Here is a 20541-nt window from a genome sequence, read left to right as displayed (position 1 = left end):
CCCCTCCCCACACTTCCCCCCCCCCCCCAGGTAGACGGTCTCCGGGTGACGTTGCCGGTGCAGCTGCGGATGGGGGCGGTGCGGGTTTTCCGCAGCGGCCTGGCCGTTGCCCTGGAGACGGATTTCGGGCTGTCCCTGACCTTTGACGGGGAACATTACGCTTCGATCTCGGTTCCCAGCTCCTTCCTGAACAACACGTGCGGCCTGTGCGGGAACTTTAACAACAATCCCGGGGATGACATGCTGCTCCCGGGGGGAGTCCCCTGGCAATCCCTGTCGGAGCTGGGCACGGCCTGGCAGGCCCAGGCCCAGACCCAGGCCCAGGCCCAGGCCCAGGCTGAGGCCTCCGGCTGGTTCTGTCACCACGGGGACTGTGCCCCAAACTGCAGCCGCTGTGAAGCTCACTGGGAGTCTGCCTTCTCCAGCCACCAATACTGCGGCATCATGAACCAAACCGATGGCCCTTTCCGAGATTGCCGCAGTGTGCTGGAGGCCGGCAGCTTTATCAGCAGCTGTGTGTATGACCTGTGTGCTCAGACAGACAACTCCAGCAGCAGCACCGTCCTGTGCCAGGCCATTCAGGCCTATGCCCTCAGCTGCCAGGCGCTAGGAATCACCATCGGCCGCTGGAGATCGCGCACTTTCTGCGGTAAGACTCAGGACTCGGGGGCGGTCTGGCGATAGAGGAGTCCAAGGACCTGCATGTCCTCGGTGGAGTGGGGGGGGAGTTGAAGTGTTGAGCCACGGGGTGGTTGGGTTGGTTGGTCCGGGTGTCCCAGAGGTGTTCTCTGAAATGTTCGCAAGTAGGCGGCCTGTCTCCCTAATATAGAGGAGGCCACATCGGGTGCAGCGGATGCAGTAAATGATGTGTATGGAGGTGCAGGTGAATTTGTGGTGGATATGGAAGGATCCCTTGGGGCGTTGGAGGGAAGTGAGGGGGGAGGTGTGGGCACAAGTTTTGCATTTCTTGCGGTTGCGGGGGAAGGTGCTGGGAGTGGAGGTTGGGTCGGTGAGGGGTGTGGATCTGACGAGGGAGTCACGGAGGGAGTGGTCTTTTCGGAACGCTGATAGGGGAGGGGAGGGAAATATATCCCTGGTGGTGGGGTCCGTTTGGAGGTGGCGGAAATGACGACGGATGATACGATGTATATAGAGGTTGGTGGGTAGTAGGTGAGGACCAGTGGAGTTCTATCCTGGTGATGATTGGAGGGGCGGGCTCAAGGGCGGAGGAGCGGGAAGTGGAAGAGATGAGGTGGAGGGCATTGTAGATCATGTCTGGGGGGAAATTGCGGTCTTTGAAGGAAGAGGCCATTTGGGTTGTACGGTATTGGAACTGGTCCTCCTGGGAGCAGATGCGGCGGAGACGAAGGAACTGGGAATATGGGATGGCATTTTTATAGGGGGCAGGGTGGGAGGAGGTGTAGTCTAGGTAGCTGTGGGAGTCGGTCGTTTTACAGTAAATGTCTGTGTTGATTCGGTCGCCCGAGATAGAAATGGAGAGGTCTAAGAAGGGGAGGGAGGAGACTGAGACATCCAGGTAAATTTGAGGTCAGGCTGGAAAGTGTTAGTAAAGTGGATGAACTGTTCAACCTCCTCGTGGGAGCACGAGGCAGCGCCGATACAGTCATCGATGTAGCGGAGGAAAAGGTGGGGGTGGTGCCAGTGTAGCTGCGGAAGATGGACTGTTCCACATATCCTACGAAGAGGCAGGCATAGATGGGGCCCATGCGGGTGCTCATGGCTACTCCTTTGGTTTGGAGGAATCTTCAGCTCTGATCTCCAGCATCTGCAGTCCTCACTTTCCCCTTGAAATAAGAGCCAATATTCCCTGAACCTTCTGGAGTACCTGCTGTGCCTTGGTGCTTCCTTTCTGTGTTTTGTATTTACTTATCTATAAATTTAACAACAGTACATTTGCTTCCTTTCTCTAAACTCTCAAATCAAAACAAACCCGATAGTTTGGTAGTGAGAGAAATGACGAAGCAGATTTGGAAGGAGTTGCCGATCATTCTGAAGAAGTTACTAAGGAACTGAGGTGCATTGTGTTAGGGCTAGACCCTAGTTGAAGGACCTAAATTCATTATCATTCCAGATAGGTTACCTCCAAATGATTATGTGAATGGGTGAGGATGGATGAAGTGGCTCCCCTTTTTTATTCAACTCTTAACTTGGTTGGTTCATCAAAGTTAATTTTAAAAAGATCCCATACTGTGTGGAAACCTTTTTCCAGTTCAAATTTATATGTTTTTAAAGGGATCATTTTATCCAGGGTTTCTTGGGTTAAGGAAAAAGCAAATTTATTGGCTACTAAAATGTGAGAAAAGTTAATAAAACATGACACGGAAACAAACTCCTGGGTTCAAAAATAGAAGCAAAAGTACTTTATAGATAATCTTTGACATGTCTGTGACAATAGGTTGTGACATTTTGCAGCCATTAAGTTGTGTGATACCAGTGACACTGACTCTGGCAGTTGAGTAGTTTGGAAATTCCTGGTCCAACCCACTTTCGATCATAGTTCAAGGTTTTTAATAGTACCTCTCCCTTTGAAGTGTTGCTGTCTGAAGTTAACCTTGAAGTTGCCTTCATGATTCCTCTTGAGACCCAATGTAATCCACACAGGGATTTTAGACAACCACTGAATTTACATCTTCAGCCATCTCTTGGCTTGTATGTCCTTCTTGTGATTAAAAAAATACATTGTACCAAGAATCATTGTCATGACAATTGGTACAAGAATAAATGCCATTCACATTTCAAAAATTCCGGGACAAACACAAGCAATGACAGACCAATTAGCCTTTGATTTTATTACATGAAATTAATTTTTATTCGAATTGATTATGGGAAATGCACCTGGGATGTTATCACATTCTGGTTCATTCTGTATTCTGCATTCTTTGCAGCGATAATAACTTTTTGAATTTGTTACAAATGATCCTTTGAGTCTGAACTTGGGAACCTGGTCTTCCTCATCTGGGTTAATTTTTCATTGTCTTGATATTTCCTTCACTGCATTAGCTTTATTATTTCTCAACACTGCACAGACAGCCCTCCCTGAGCTCCATTATTAATAAAAACAAACTTTTCTCCAGAGCTGTTATTTTTCATAATTTAAGTCTATTAAATGTCCTAATGTTTTATTAAAACAACTTGCTTTGTATTATTAACATGGGAAGTAGTTCTGTACAGTTTGCAGGAGCATAAACTGGCAAAATAGAAACTGAGACAAAGATGATGATATCTGGCAGGGTTACTAAAAGCTGGAACGGGTTTTGAGGCACGTGGAGGGATTGTTAAAGGAGAAAGATATAAAACGTATGAAGTTTTCGGAGAAACATGTATAAATGCAGAGAAATGTGAGGATGCCTAAGAGGCCAAAACTTGACTGAATGTAGAGCTCTCCACATATTCTGAGGTGGGAATATGTAAATGTAAGGCAGAGATTTGATCTTGAGAAGAATTCAATATTTAAACTATTGTTAATTGGGCACTGATGTTGGTCAATGAGCACAGCAGTGTTGAGTTCTCTGGGGCCTGTGACATATACCTTTCGATGAATCCTTCTCTTTCATTTTACACCAAATTGATTAATGCCTTCTCTTGACAGGGTCTGACCAGTTCCTACTTATAACAACAATAAGGGTCCAATTTGCATTACAGGACATCAGTTTCTGTCCTAAAATGGGTCTGTCCCTTAAGATAAGCAGGTTCCCTGGGTGCCAAAAAGGAGATAAATGCATTGCCTGTGTTAGTCAGCTGATAAAGCTATTGATTCTGTCTTGAGGTGAGCACACCCCATGTTCATGGCAGGTTGGAGAGCTACATAATGTTTCATTCAAAAGTTTAAACTCTCACATAAGATGGTGAAAATGAGGACTGCAGATGATGGAAATTAGAGTTGAGAGTGTGGTGCTGGAAAAGCACAGCAAGTCAGGCAGCATCTGAGGAGCAGAAAAATTGATGTTTCAGACCAAAGTCCTTTTGCTTTTACCCAAAATGTTGATTCTCCTGCTCCTTGGATGCTGCCTGACCTGCTGTGTTTTTCCAGCACCATGCTCCCACTTCACATAAGATGTTCAGTGCCAGGCAATACTGCAAACAGAGTTAGGAAAAAGTTGGGTACTAAGGGATAAAGTGTCCCAAAGTAGCAAATCAGGGCAAGACTTATACACTTAATGGTAAGGTCCTGGGGAGTGTGGCTAAACAAAAAGACTTGGGAGTGCAGGTTCATAGTTCCTTGAAAGTAACAAGAGTCAGAGGTAGACAGGGTAGTGAAGAACATGTTTGATACACTTGCCTTTATTGGTCAGTGCATTAATTATGGGAGTTGGGAGGTCATTGGTTAGGCCACTTTTGGAATACTGTGTTCAATTCTTGTCTCCCTACTGCGGGAATGATATTGTAAAACTTGGAAGGGTTCTGATAAGATTTACAAAATGTTGCGAGGGTTGGAGAGTTTGAGCTATAGAGAGAGGCTGAATTGACTGAGACTATTTTCCCTCGAGCATTGGATATTGTGGAACGTTATTGAGATTTATAAAGCCAGGAGGGACATTGATAGGGTGAATTGTCAAGGTCCTTTCCCCAGGGTAGGGGAGTCCAAAACTAGAGGGCATAGTTTTAAGGTGCGAGGGGAAAGATTTAAAAAGAACTGAAGAGGCAACTTTTTCATGCAGTAGGTGGTGTGTATGGAAGAGCTGTCAGAAGAAGTGGTGGAAGCTGGTGCAATTACAGCATTTAAAAAGCATCTGGATGGATATATGACCAGGAAGGGCTTAGGGATATGGGCCAAATGCTGGCAAGTGGGACTAGATTAATTTAGGACAGCTGATCGGCATGGACAAGTTGGACTGAAGGGTCTGTTTCCGTGCTGCAAATATCTATGACTCCAAAAGAAGAGGAGACAGGTAAGGGGAGAAGTGAACCAAAAAAAAATGTAGAAGTGAATGAGCTGGCAAGAAGAAAGCAAAGAGGAATGAGGATTGGATTGGGAAAATAGGGGAAGGGAAAGAGGGAGGAGAAAGGAAATGAAAAAAGAAAGACGGCACGGTGCCTTGCAGCGCCAGGGACCCAGGTTCCATTTCAGCCTTGGGTGACTGTCTGTGTGGAGTTTGCACATTCTCTCCATGTCTGCGTGGATCTCCCCTGGGTGCTCTGGTTTCCTCCTACAATCAGATTAGGTGAATTAGCCATGCTAAATTGCTCACAGTGTTCAGGCATGTGTTGGTTAGGTGTATTCATAAGGGGTAAATATAGGATAATTGGGTAGATAAATGGGATACTCTGGAGATTGGTGTGAACTTGTTGGGCCGAAGGGCCTGTTTCCACACTAGGGATTCTATGATTCTATGAAGAAAGATTATTTATATGATCCAATTAAATGGGGAGTGTAGTGAGTCAATTGAGAAATGGGAATGAGATGAGATTATGGGAACAATAGGGAAGAGAGGGACAGGAAATGGTGCCAATCAGTATCCTGTACCTGGAAAATCTGAGCATTTGGGGAGCAAATATTTAGAAAGTACTACAGAGGGAAGGGCAGTGGAGAGGGGTAGGCTCTGTCACCTTCAATGATTTATTCAAACATATACCGATTTCTTTCTGTTTTTGCAGTCCTATAGAGTTATGTACACATTTTATATTGTCTTTCCATGTTCTTCCAACCAAACTGTATCACCTCTCTCTTTCTCCACATTGAACCTGATCTGCTACCTATCCAGCCACTGCACAAACCTGTCCATATCCTGTTGAATTTTACACATTCCTGCTCATGGTTCGTAACGCTTCCACATTTTGTATTATCTTCAAATTTTGAAACTGTGCCCTGTCCAATATCATTACTATAAAATAACAGGAAAAGCAAAAACCCTAGCACTGAGCTCTGAGGAAATCCACACCAAACTTCCCTCCAGCCGAAGAAGCATCCATTAACATTTATTCTGTTTCCAGTCAGCAGTTGTCTAATTTTATATTGATGCAGCTATTATCCCTTTTATTCCATGAGCTATAAACTTGATCATGATTCCCTTATGGAATGCTTTTTGAAATTAGCTGCCAGTCTCTTACCATTCTTTTTCATTGCTTTTCTCATTTTCTCTTTCATCATCTCTTTAAGCATTCTATATTCAGTCTGGTCCTCAATTGTACTTTTCTCTGACACTGTTATTTTCTCTTTGACATTTTTTCTCCTTTATATTAATTTCTATCTTTGTTGTCACCCAGGGAGCTCTGGATTTGGATGCCCTACTTTTCCCTTTTAAGGGAATATTTCTTTAACTGTAATATCTCTCCTTTTGAGGATAGTCAATTGCTTGGCAATTAGTTTTCCTGCCAGATTTTGACTCCAATTTATTCAGCCCAGAATCATTCTTACCTCATTGAAGCTGGCTTTCCTCAGTTAATTATTCTTACTATGGGTTGTTCTTTGTCCTTTTCCATAGTCAAACAAAAACCTGCTAATACAATAAACACTATCTCTTAAATGTTGTCTGGTTGACACTAGATCTACTAGTCCACCTCAATTCCAAGACCCTGGTCTAGCTATTCTCCCTTACTCATTGAGCTAGAAACATACCACTACAGGAAATTCTCCTGAAAATACTCGAGAACCACTTCCTCATCTCTGTCCTTTACACTATTACTATAACAGTCTATATTTAGATTATTAAAATATAATTACTCTATAATTTTTGCATCTATCAGTAATTTTCCTACATTTTTCAATATCTTTCTCATTGGTAGATGGCCTATGGATTACACTGGGTGTTATGGACCACGCCAGACCCCCCTCAAAACATTTCAAGAAAGTAGCCCGGACCCTAACATTTTTAAGCAGGTTTAAGCAGGTGTAAAGTGGATATTCCAGGAGTGATGCAGCTGGCCCAACCATTTAGTTTTCAACAGAACAGAATTTACTTGCAAGATTACAAAATGGAACACAAACAAAAGAGAATAGAATACTCAATAACTTAAGCTATGCGAAAACCCAACAGCTTAATTCAAATAAATTATGTTGTTCAAATACTTGCAACAATCCCCATTAACACCCCTACTCAAAAAACGGAAAAATCAAATAAACTCTTATGGGAGAGATGTCAGAAAGAGGGAGGATCAGCATGGACATGCTTCTTTGGGCCTAGCAGCTTCACAACTGCCTGCCTGATAAAACCAACCAAACCAGAGAAAAGCTGAGCTGGAAGAACTGGCCACTCCCCTTTCATTATACAAATTTAAAAAAAACTTGAAAGCCTTTTGTCTGAGGCAGTGTCTGTAAGCTATAATCAAACTGGCCCTAAAACCCATCGAAAGCCAGATTTTTAGGAATCGCTGCTTTTATGACCTCTCTGGGGGAGAAAAAACATAACCTTGTTAAAGGAGCAGCATCGTCACACCGAGCAATGGAATTGCCCCATTTGTTACTCTTCATCTATAGCTTAATGGATTCTGTCCTTGAACCCTTCTCTTCTAGTTGCTTTTCTCAGCCAGTACTGCCACCCCTCCTCCTTTTCTTCCTATTCTATCATTCTAAACTCTTTTTGTATCCAGGAAAATTTAACAGTCTGTCACACTCTTTCTTTTTAACCAGGTCTTTCTTATTCCCACAACGTTATATTTCGACCTGATAATCTGTGCCAGTAGCTCACTATCTTATTACTATACCTGGTAGCTTCACATGCACAGTAACCCTGAATTAGCCTTTATTAGTTTCTCCCTTATCCTGACCTTCTCTATCAACGTACCTTTCCATATTCAACTGCTATCTGCTTCTCCCAGTATTTTGTGTACCTTAGTGTTCCACTCTGATATTGCCTTCTGGGTCCCACACCCCTGCCAACTTAGTTTAAACCCTCCCTAATAACAGATGCAAAACCTCTCACGATCATCTCAGATAATCATTGGGACAATTTGAGTGGTTACTGTCAATTAGAAATGAAGCAAAAACTGGCTAAGCTGTGAAGGAGAGCTCCATGGAGGTGGTAGTGTCAGGTCAGAAGTAGATATTGACAACAAATGTTGGAATGGGGTGAGTGAGTTGTTTCACTGATAGATGTTCTACTATCTTAGTTTCAGTGATTCCAATACGTAGAGGGTAAACTGTGTCAGAACTGTTTAACTTAATTCAATGTTGTAAATTATTTTGTGTATATTTCTAAACGTACCTGGGATTGAGTCTAATCACCATTTGAGGTCAGGAGCATTCCAAACTGTATCCACCCACATACCATGACACTGACAATGCAATTATTGCCTTTAGAATCCTGAGACCATTAAGCACTTTTAATAAATTATAGTGGGGCTACCTGGCAATCCAAATCCCCATAGGCAGAGATTATTTTACTAGGAATAACCATTTTGTTTCTTCCTTCAGCCTTACCCTGCCCAGAGCGGAGCCACTATGAGGTGTGCACCAGCAGCTGTCCGGCTACCTGCAATGACCTGATTTCTCCCTTGTACTGTACCAGGCCCTGCACTGAGGGTTGTCAGTGTGATGCAGGTTATGTACTCAGTGGTAATGTTTGTGTTCCACTTGAAGAGTGTGGCTGTGAATTCAATGAACGATATTATTCCTTCAAAACAAAGTTCTGGGCAAATGATGACTGCACCCTACGTTGCCTGTGTGAGGGTCCCGGGGAGGTGCTGTGTATGAATGAAACTTGCTCAAAAGGAGAGTTCTGTTTTGTGGAGAATGGGATCCGAGGGTGCTATCCCAAGAGAGCAGCTGTGTGTACCGTCTCGCGCAATAACGGGCTACAAACATTTGATGGTGCTTCGTTTGATTTCCGGGATGAATATGCATACACCCTGCTCAAAATCTGTGGCTCAAACAGTTACAATCTGTCTCATTTCGAAATCAAACTAGGAAGAAAGAAAATGGTTAATGGTTCTTGGATAAAATCACTGACTATAAATTTCCCTGATCATGAAATAAAGATTGGAAACAGTGAAAACATCATCAAGGTAAGAACCTACAAAATCTCATCACAGATTCATTATTATAACGTTCTGATACATGACTTCCTTCCATTTTACCATCCAACTATATTTTCAATGTTTGCAGCAGAAATCTCTAATATAACTTATCCCACACTCCTCACTGTAACACTAATCTGCTCATACTCTTTAAACGTTGATATGTAATCTATATTCTCCATTATAACACTCTTGTTATACTCTATACCCCCATCAGTAATATTGTCTGATAAATCCCTCAGTAACATACTCTGATACACACCATACCCAGCACTGTAACAATCTGGAACAATCAATCAAGCATCGTTATTTAATAGGAAGTGAATGTTGCATTGTAAGATGCTGAAGCATTTACAGTCAAGGTTATAATATATACAGTAAGGAATATATCAAAGTGTTACAATGATGGGTGAAGGATTGATCAGAATATTATACTGAGAGATCTAGGGCATATTATTATCCACACTACTCTGTGGATGAAAACAGTTCTCCTCATATCACTCCTAAATGGCCTATCCCATATCCTTAAACTATGACCACTGTTTTTGGATTCCCCAAACATTGGGAACATCCTTCCTGAGTATACCTTGTCTAGGCCTGTTAGAATTTTATAGGTTCCTATGAGATACCCTTTATTCTTCTAAACTCTAGTGAATATAGTCCTAGCTGCTCCAGTCTCCTCACACATCAATCCTGCCATCCCAGGAATCAGTCTGATAAACCTTCATTGTACACCCTCCATAATCAGAGCATCCTTCCTTTGCTAAGGAGTTCAAAACTGCACACAATATTCCAGGTGTGATCTCATTAAGGCCACATATAATTGTAGCAAGACATCCCTACTTCTGTCGGAGAAAGTGAAGCCTGCAGATGCTGGAGATCAGAGTTGAAAAGTTTGGTGCTGGAAAAGCACTGCAGGTCAGGCAGCATCCAAAGAGCAGGAGAATCAATGTTTCAGGCATAGCTCTTCATCAGGAATATCACTACTTCTGTTTATAAATCCTTTCACAATGAAGGCAAAAGTACCATTTGCCCCATTCATCGCCTACTGAATGTATAAAGACACCCAGGTCTCATTGAACTTGCCCTTTTTCCAGTCTTTCATCATTCAGATAATAATCTGCCTTGCTGGTTATGCTCTGAGTGAATGACCTCACATTGATCCACAATGTGCTTCATCTGCCATGCATTTGCCCATTCACTCAACTTGTTCAAATCACCCTGAAGCATCTCTTCTGCCTCCTCTTCACAGCTTACCTTCCCACCCAGTTTTATGTAGTCTGCAAACTTGCAGATATTACATTTAGTTCCTTCATCTCAGTCATGAATATATATTAATTCTTTGAAGAGGTGACAAGTAGGTTAGACCAGGGAAACTCAGTGGATGTGGTCTATCTAGACTTCCAAAAGGCCTTTGTTAAGGTGTCACATGGGAGGCTGCTGAGCAAGGTGAGGGTCCATGGTGTTCGAGGTGAGCTACTGGTATGGATTGAGGATTGGCTGTCTGACAGAAGGCAGAGAGTTGGGATAAAAGGTTCTTTTTCGGAATAGTAGCCGGTGACAAGCGGTGTCCCGCAGGGTTCAGTGTTGGGGCCGCAGCTGTTCACATTATATATTAATGATCTGGATGAAGGGACTGGGGGCATTCTAGCGAAGTTTGCCAATGATACGAAGTTAGGTGGACAGGCAGGTAGTACTGAGGAAGTGGGGAGGCTGCAGAAGGATCTAGACAGTTTGGGAGAGTGGTCCAGGAAATGGCTGATGGAATTCAATGTGAGCAAATGCGAGGTCTTGCACTTTGGAAAAAAGAATAAAAGCATAGACTACTTTCTAAATGATGAGAAAATTCGTAAAGCCAAAGTACAAAGGGATCTGGGAGTGCTCGTCGAGGATTCTCTAAAGGTAAACATGCAGGTTGAGTCCGTGATTAAGAAAGCGAATGCAATGTTGTCACTTATCTCAAGAGGGTTGGAATATAAAAGCACCGTTGTGCTACTGAGACTTTATAAAGCTCTGGTTAGGCCCCATTTGGAGTATTGTGTCCAGTTTTGGTCCCCACACCTCAGGAAGGACATACTGGCACTGGAGCGTGTCTAGCGGAGATTCACACGGATGATCCCTGGAATGGTCTTACATACAAGGAACGGCTGAGGATCCTGGGATTGTATTCATTGGAGTTTAGAAGATTAAGGGGAGACTTCATAGAAACTTACAAGATAATCCATGGTTTGGAAAGGGTGGACGCTAGGACATTTTTTCCATTAGGCGAGGAGACTAGGACCCGTGGACACAGCCTTAAAATTAGAGGGGGTCAATTCAGAACAGAAATGCAGAGACATTTCTTCAGCCAGAGAGTGGTGGGCCTGTGGAATTCATTGCCGCAGAGTGCAGTGGAGGCTGGGACGCTAAATGTCTTCAAGGCAGAGATTGATAGATTCTTGATGTCTCGAGGAATTAAGGGCTATGGAGAGAATGCGGGTAAGTGGAGTTGAAATGCCCATCAGCCATAATTGAATGGTGGAGTGGACTCGATGGGCCGAATGGCCTTACTTCCACTCCTATGTCTTGTGGTCTTATGGTCTTATATTGTGTTTAGCTGGATTCCTAGCACTGCTCCCTGCTGTATCCCACTAGTCACTGCCTACCATTCAGAAAAACACCTGTTTATTCCCACTGTTTGTTTCCTGGCTGCCAGCCAGTTCTCTATCCATGTCAGTACACTTCCCCAATTCCACATGCTTTAATTTTATGTTAATATTTTATGTGAGACTTTATTGAAAGCCTTCAGAAAGTACAAATAAACACAATTCCACTAGATTTGTCAATCATGGTTTTCCTTTTGTAAAATCTAGGCTGGTTCTAGGCACGATGGCTCAGTGGTTAGCACTGCTGCCTCTTAGCACCAGGGTCCCAGATTCAGTTCTAGCCTTGGGCAACGGTCTGTGTGGAGTTTGCACATTCTCCCCGTGATTGTGTGGATTTCCTCCGGGTGCTCCGGTTTCCTCCCTCAGTCACAAAGATGTGCAGGTCAGGAGAATTGGCCATGCTAAATTGCCCTTAGTGCTACTTGCATTAGTCACAGGGAAATGGGTCTGGGTGGGTAACTCTTCAGAGGGCTCGGTGTGGACTGGTTAGGCCGAAGGGCCAGTTTCTACACTGTAGGGAATCTAATCTAATCTAGTCAATCCTGTCACTGTTCTCCACGTAATCAGCTGTTAAATCTTTTACAATGGACTCTAGCATTTTCCCCACTACCAATGTCAGGCTGGCTGATTTTTAATTCCCAGTTTTCTCTCTACCTCCTTTTTAAATAGTGGGGTTACCCCCCAATTGATAGGTGCTGTTCCAAAATTTATAGAATCATGAAAGATGACCACCAATACATTCACTATTTCAATGCCTCTTCCTCAAGTACACTGGAATGTAGATTGTTGAGCTCTGGAGATTTATCAGCCTTTCATTACATCAGTTTCCCTAACACCATTTCCTTACTAATACTGATTTGCCTTCAATATCTCCCTCTCACTAGACCATGTGGGACTTCATTAATCTATTTTCCTCACACATTGGTGAGGCCTCTACTGGAGTACTGTGCACAGTACTGGTTGCCCTGGTACAGGAAGGATATTATTAAACTGGAGAGGGTTCAGAAAGGTTTTACCAGGATGTTGATTGGAATGTGAGTTTGATTTATAAGAATAGGCTGAGACTTTTTTTCTAAAAAATGTGTTGCTAGAAAAGCGCAGCAGGTCAGGCAGCATCCAAGGAGCAGGGCTTATGCCCAAAACGTTGATTCTCCTGCTCCTTGGATGCTGCCTGACCTGCTGCGCTTTTCCAGCAACACATTTTTCAGCTTTGATCTCCAGCATCGGCAGTCCTCACTTTCTCCCTGGGACTTTTTTTCACTGGAGCATAGAAGGTTGAGGGATGACCTTGTGGATAAGGTCCCTAGGGTGGGGGAGTTTAAAACTAAGGAGCATATTTTATGGTGAGAAGAGAAAGATTTAAAAGAGACATGAGGGGCAACGTTTTTTTAACATAGTGATTTTTGTGTGGAATGAACAGCCAGAGGCAATGGTGGATACAGATGCACTTACAACATTTAAGAGATGTTTGGATAAGTTCATGAAAAAGAAAGGTTTGGAAAGATATGGGCCAAATGCAGGAATGTGGGACTAGTTTGGTTTGGGTACATAGTTGGTGTGGGCTGGTTGGACTTTGATTCTATAGCGTACCTATAGAAGCTTTTACAAATAATTTTTATGTTTCCCACTAGCTTACTATGTAATCTGATTCCCCCTTCAACAATCTCTTTATCCTCCCTTGCTGAAATCTAAATTACTCCCAATCCTCATGTCTGCTGCTCTTTATGACCAATTTGTATGCCCTATTCTTGGATCTGATACTATCCCTAATTTCCCTTGTTAGCTATAGCAGATCACATTTCCCATTTATGTCTGTGTCAGACATGAATGAAAACGTTTCTCCATGTGCTATTTAAATGTTTGCCGTTGCCATCCACCATCACCTTGCATAGTCAGCAAAGCATCGTCATTTCCTTGATTTAGATTCAGGACCCTAAATCATTGAATTGAATTGAATTGAATTTATTGTCACGTGTACCAACGCACAGTGAAAAGCTTTGTCTTGTGAGCAATACAGGCAGATCACAGAATTACCTATAAATAATAGGTAGACAGCAGCAAAAACTAAAAAATACAGGTATAAGTGAATGTTAAGAGTTTGTGAGTCCATTCAGTATTCTAACAACAGGAGGGTAGAAACTGTTTCAAAACCGGCTGGTGTATGTGTTCAGGCTTCTGTACCTTCTCCCCGATGGTACAGGTTGTAGAAAAACATTGCCAGGGTGTGGGATGGATCTTTGAGAATGCTGGTGGCCTTTCCTCAACAGTGGACCTGGTAGATGGATTCTATTGATGGGAGGTTGGCCATTGTGATCGTCTGGGCTGAGTTTACCACTCCCTGTAACCAACTCTGATCTTCAATGGTACAGTTGCCATACCAGATAGTGATACATTCAGATAGAATGCTGTCGATGGCGCTTCTATAAAGGTTGGCAAGGGTATTCGCCATCATGCCAAATTTCCTCAGCTGCCTGAGGAAGAAGAAATGTTGTTGGGCCTTTGTAACCTGTGCGTCCACATGAAGAGTCCAATAAAACTTTTTGTGTATGACCACTCCCAGAAGTTTGACACTGTCCATTCATTCCACCTCTGTGCTGTTAATGTGAAGGGGGGCATGAGTAACATCCCACCAAAAGTCAATAATGAGTTCCTTGGTTTTGCCAGCATTGAAAACAAGGTTATTCTCAGCGCACCATTTTTCCAGGTCTTCCACCTCCCGTCTGTAGTCTGTTTCTTCGCCATTTGAGATTCGACCGACTATGGTGGTGCCATCAGCAAACTTGTAAATGGCATTAGTCTGGTCACCTATGTCATTTTCCATCTTAATGAGGAATTCTATCATATTATGGTCACTCTTTCCTAAGGGGCCTCATACAGCTAGATTGCCAATTATTCTATTCCCATTATGTAATACCAAGTTTAGGATGGCCTGTTTTCGAGTTGGTTTCCCATGGATTTGAGTGCAGTTAACTGTTTCAGTCTATAATGTCAACTTGGCAGAGATGAGGGAAAGATGAGTCAGTGGAATGTGGTAATGTCATTGAAATAGAGGCCCAGGCTGCTAATACGCAGCACTGATACAAATCTTAGCTATTATGTAATGGAATTTAAATTCAGTGAATATATCTGGGATTTGTCTCAGTAATTGTAACCATGAAACAATTATTATAAAAATACACCTAATGTCCTTTAGGGAAGAAAACTTGCCATCCTCATCTGGTGACCTACAAGTGACTCCAGACTCTCAGCAATGTGACTAACTGTTAACTACCTTCAGAAATGGACAAGCAAGAAAATAAAACTTTGGAGAATTGTAAACTGTGAGGAGGACAGTGTAGAATATCAAAAGGTGAAATGTGGAGGTAATATTCCTAACTTTGAACCAAGATGCCTGGATTGAAGTCCTGCTGTTCCAGCAGTGTGTAATGACATCCCTGAACAAGTTGGTTAGGAAGTAGTTTTTAGAACATGAAAAGGACATTGGCTAGTTGGTGAAGTCGGGGATTAGACAGCGGATGAGGTTCAAGTGTGAGGTGAAACACTTTGGTACAAGGAATGTGGAGAGACAGTACAAAATAAAGAGTACTATTCTTAAAGGTGTGCAGAGACCTGTATGTATAAGGACACAAATTGTTAAGAATGTCAGGACAGATAGAGAGCTATTACTAAAGCATTAGTATTCTAGTCTTCATTAATAGGTCCCTAGAGGTCATGATGAACTTATAGGACACTGGTCAGACCACTGCAACGGACACTGGAACTGACAACCGGAAGTGGCAGATTCAAACCACTACAAATGGCAGAGGAAAGATCACAAGCACTTCACAGGAGGCTCCCAGGCATTGAGGATGTCACCTAGACAGGGGACGAAACGTCTGCAACACAAATTCCCAGCTCGGCGAACAGAACCACAACAACGAGCACCCGAGCTACAAATCTTCTCACAAACTTTGAACACCGGTCAGACTTCAGATGGAGTGTTATGTACAGTGAAGTCAGGTGTGAATCATTGGAGATAATGGAGAGAACGGTTCAGGGATGAAAAGCTTGAGGAAAGATTGCAGAAATTGGGATTGTTTTACTTGGAGAGCAATAAATAAGACAAGATTAGAGAGAAGTTTTCAAAATCATGAAGTACTTGGATAGAGTGCATTAGGAGAAACTGTCCCCACTTGTAAATGAATCAAGAACCAAAAGGCACAGTTTTCAAGTATTTTTGCAAAAGAATCGTGGAATCCCTACAGCCATCCAGCCTATCAAGTCCACACCAACTCCAAACAGCATCCCACGTGAACCCAACTCCCTGACCTAGCCCATTCCCTGTAACTCTTCATTTGCCATGGTCAATCCACCTGACCTGCACATCTTTGGACTGTGGGAGGAAACCCCGGAGCACCCAGAGGAAACCCACACAGACACGGGGAGAATGTGCAAACCCCATACAGACAGTTGCCTGAGGCTGGAATCCACCTGGAGTCCCCAGTGCTATGAGGCAGCAGTGCTAACCACTGAGCCACTGTGCAAATGGAAGGTGAGAGGAGAAAAACATTTTAACTCAATGAATTTGCTGCCTGGTAATGTGGTGGAGGCAAGTCCAACTGAGGCTGGCAAGGCTGTTGTTGGATGGGTATTTGGATAGAAATAATGTGCAGGCTAACAGGGAAAAGAACAGGTGATTGGCACTCAGTTCAAAATGCTTAAAAACCTGGTACAATTGGACCAATTGCTTTCTTTTGCATCACAACAATTTGATGATCCTGTGAAGTCACTCACTCTCGGGGCCATTAGAGATGGGCAATAAAACTGGCTTTGCAAGTGATAGTCTCATGTTGTGAATGAATTAAAAAACCCTCTGAGTTCCATTTTACTGGATGAAATAGGAACTAACTTTGTCTTGTTTATAGGTGAATGCCTTTGCGATTTCTTTGCCATTTATGCATTCATCTGGAAAACTGAAGATCTACAGAAATGGAAATGATACCATGGTGGAATTAGACAACAGTTTCCAAATCCTTTATTCAAGTGAGGATCGTGTGAATTTAACACTGTCCACTGCCTATTACAACCACACCTGTGGACTCTGTGGATACTTTAATGGTAATCCCACAGATGACTTCCGTAAAGCCAATGGAAAGGTGACAGAAAACGCTGCAGAATTTGTGGATAATTGGAAGACATTTGCTGACGATATGACATGCAATGGCCAGTGTGAGGAGCTATACACCGTGTGTACAAATGAGGATTTAATTTTGTATCAAGGGATCTCGCTATGTGGCATAATCAATGATTCCACTAACAGCTCCTTCCTCAATTGTCATGAAGTTGTCAATCCTTCTCCCTTTTTCAGAAGTTGCCTCTATTCCATGTGTTTAAATGGCGGGAACATAACATCTCTTTGCAGCTCCCTGCAGGCCTATGCAGATGCTTGCATTGGTGCCAAGGTCACACAAACTAACTGGAGAAGCAGCACATTTTGCCGTAAGTTATTGAGTAAAGTGGGTATTCAGTGTTTGTAGTAGTCTATCATCCCACAACAGCCAGTGCCTGTAGTTTTGAGCATGTATAAATTAATTTAGTGAATTTACATAGCAGCCTGTGTAAGTCAATCATTCCCTTATGTAGGTATGGAAACGAAAACTGAGCACAATGCTCTACAATGTCTTTACAATGTTCTATGTAATTTCTCAATGACACCTGTTTAATTGCAACAGTACTTGCTCACTGTATATTCAAACTTCCTTACAACAAAGGGCAGCACAGCACTGTCCTCTCTTCCACGTGTTTGTTAGCTTTATTATTATTTCCCATTCTCTTCAAAATGTCAAACAAATGATTACTGACAGATGTAGGGCAACTCAGGTTGAATTCGTTGGGAAGATGAGATTAATTGACCCTCTGGTGGTAACTTGGCCACAGTTTACATAACACAAAGGAGTAGTATTAAATCCATAAAAATTGGGAGGCCAGTAAGTCCCTCAAGCCTGCTCTATCAATTGTTTCATGACTGATTTACACCTCAAATCTATTGACCAGCTTGTGTCCCAGATCCCAATGAGCTACCAGGATCAATCCGGTATTGTCAGTTTTACAAGTTTTACAAGTTCCATTGGAGAATGTTTGTTTGTGAAGACTAAGCAGAGGCTGATTCTTCAGAGTTGTTCTTTGACCCTCATCTGGTACATGGGATGGATTGTCTCACATTCTCACAGGGATCGGTTTTCCCAGTGCCTCAGTGAGTTTTGATAAGCGATTCAACACTGAGGCATCACTGCCAAGCAATGTTGACCAATGTCCAGAGGGATTCTTCCTCCCTCATCCATAACTTTCTAGAGTCATAGAGTTATGCAGCACAGAGCCTTTGGTACAACTAAGTTTCCGTACTAAACTAGTCCCATTTGCCTGCATTTGGCCTATATCCCTCTAAACCTTTTCCTATTCATGTACCTGTCCAAATGGCTTTGAAATATTGTAACTACCTGCAGCTACCATTTCCCCAAGCAGTTCATTTCACACACTTACCACCCTCTGTGTGAAAAAGTTGCCCCTCAGACCCCTTCTAAATCTTTCTCCTCTCACTTTAAAATTACGCCCTCTCAGTTAGAACTCCCCGACCCCAGGGAAAAGACTTGGTATTCACTTTATCTATGCCTCTCATGATTTTATAAACCTCTAAGATCACCCTTCAGCCTCCTATGCTCCAATGAAAAAAGTGTCAACTTATCCAGCCTATCCTTGTAATGCAAACCCTCCAATCCAGGTAACATCCTTGTATATCTTTTCCAAACCATCTCCAATTTAATAGTATCCTTCCTATAGCAGGGCAACCAGAACTGCACATAGTACTCCAAAAGTGGCCTCACCAATGTGCTATACAACCTCAACATAAAGTCCCAACTCCTACACTCAGTGGTCTGACCAATGAAACAAGTATACCAAGTGACTTCTGTACCACACTGTCTGCCTGTGGGATGGAACATTCAATGAACTATGTACCTGAACTCCTTGGTCTCTCTGTTCTATGACATTCCCCAGGGCTCTATCATTAACTGCCCTTGTTTGTTTTAGCAAAATGCAATATCTCGCCAAACTCTATTTACCATTCCTCAGTCCATTGGCCGAATTGTTCAAGATCCCTTTGTAACCCTAAGATAACCTTCCTCACTGTCTGCGATACCACAAATTTTGCTGTCATCAACAACCTTCTAAACCACAAATGTGCCTTCTAAATTCTCATCCAAATCATTTGTATAAATGACAAGCAACAGTGGACCCAGCACCGGTCCCTGCTGAATACCACTGGTCATACCTCCCATCTCAAAAACAACCCATCACACCACCCTCTGTCTCTTACCGTCAAGTCAATTTTGTATCCAGTTGGCAAGCTGTCCCTTAATCTAACTTTACTAAGCAGTCTACCATGTGGAGCCCTTGTTAAAGGCCTTACTAAAGTCCATGCAGACAACATCTTCTACTTTGCACTCATCTATCTTCTTGGTCAAATCCTCAAAAAGCTCAAATCAAGTTTGAGGGACATGATCTCCCATGTACAAAGCCACGTTGGCTATCCCGAATCAGTCCTTGCCTTTCCAAGTGCATGTAAAATTATTCTGTCTTTCAGAGTCCCTTCCAATAACTTATCCAACACTAACATCAGACTTGTTGGTTTATGGTTCCCAGGCTTCTCTTTGCAGTCTTTATTAAATAATGGCATAATATTAGCCACCTTCTAGTCTTCTGGTACTTCACCTGTGGCTGTCAATGATACAAATATCTCTGCCCCAGGCCCTGCAATGTCCTCCCTAGCTTCTTACAACGACCTGGGTTACACTTGACCATGTCTCAGATATTTATCGATTTGTATGCTTTTTAACACCTCCGGCACCTGGTCTTCTGTAATCAAGGTCAACTTTGGGATTTCTGAGTTCATGTAACTTGGCCCAGAATGGTGTAGGGTTTTGGGGTCCATGACAATGGTCCAGTTTCCAGTAAATGGAGATTCTTGTAAAGAACGGTCGAGTGACCAAGTCTAACGACAGCTAAAACCTTTCCTCTTTAACCTTTTGCTTTCTTTTTCCATTAGCTCTTCCGTGTCCTGACCATAGCCACTTTGCCGAATGCACCTCCGCCTGTCCAATGACTTGTGTCTCCCTGGAGCAGGATGTGGAGTGTACGCTGCCTTGTGTGGAAGGCTGTCAGTGTGACCAGGGTTTTGTCCTGAAAGATGGTCATTGTATTCCAAAGAGCCACTGTGGCTGTGTCTACGAAGGTTTGGAGATCAGGACCAATGAGACTTTCTGGTTGGACAGAGACTGTCAAACTCGCTGCTACTGCAATGGTTCTGACAATGCGGTTTATTGTGAGAGCGCCTCCTGCCGTCTCGATGAACTTTGCTCCGAAGGAGCTGACATGTTTTCCTGCCTTCCCCGCACAGAGGCTGTTTGCGTCGTGTCTGGCTACAGCCATTTGTACACCTTTGACACTCTGGCCTATGATCTGCAAAGTACCTGCACCCACATCATCAGCACCGTGTCCCCCAGTTACCCACATCTGCCCCACTTCCTGGTCCAAGCTGAGAATGAAGACCGCAATACATCATTGGCTCTGTGGCTTCACCAAGTCGAGGTGAAGGTGTATGGCTACAATATCAGCGCTTCCAAAGCCTACAAACACACAGTGATGGTGAGCGAGGGCTAGGCAGGGGAGAGGGGCTGAGTCCCAGGTCTGTGAGGCTCTCCAAAACGAGGGCAGTAAATATAAGGTACTGAAATGAGGCTTTCCCCTACCCATCATTCAACATTTCTAGGGAATTGGCTAACCTTTGGGGGAATACCAAGCACATTACTGTCTTATTGGTTCACAGGTTGTGGGCATTTATTGCCAGGAGGGGTGGTAAGCTGAAAGGGTGCCCATAGAAACCAACCAG

General features: G+C 43.2%; 1 protein-coding gene across 1 annotated transcript in view; it reads left to right on the top strand.

The window, feature by feature from the left end:
- tecta (tectorin alpha) overlaps positions 1–20541 on the top strand; it is an 84189-nt gene that overhangs the window by 16112 nt on the left and 47536 nt on the right. Inside the window, exons 4-7 of the mRNA XM_060847028.1 lie at positions 31–649; positions 8372–8961; positions 16523–17096; positions 19699–20297. Coding sequence (XP_060703011.1) covers positions 31–649; positions 8372–8961; positions 16523–17096; positions 19699–20297 — 2382 coding nt within the window. The remainder of the gene's footprint in view (positions 1–30; positions 650–8371; positions 8962–16522; positions 17097–19698; positions 20298–20541) is intronic.

Source organism: Hemiscyllium ocellatum, chromosome 29 (genome assembly GCF_020745735.1).
Source record: "Hemiscyllium ocellatum isolate sHemOce1 chromosome 29, sHemOce1.pat.X.cur, whole genome shotgun sequence".
In the NCBI taxonomy this organism is placed as follows: Eukaryota; Metazoa; Chordata; class Chondrichthyes; order Orectolobiformes; family Hemiscylliidae; genus Hemiscyllium; species Hemiscyllium ocellatum.
Note: the sequence above shows the minus strand (reverse complement) of the source record. Positions and strands in the feature narration are given on the sequence as shown.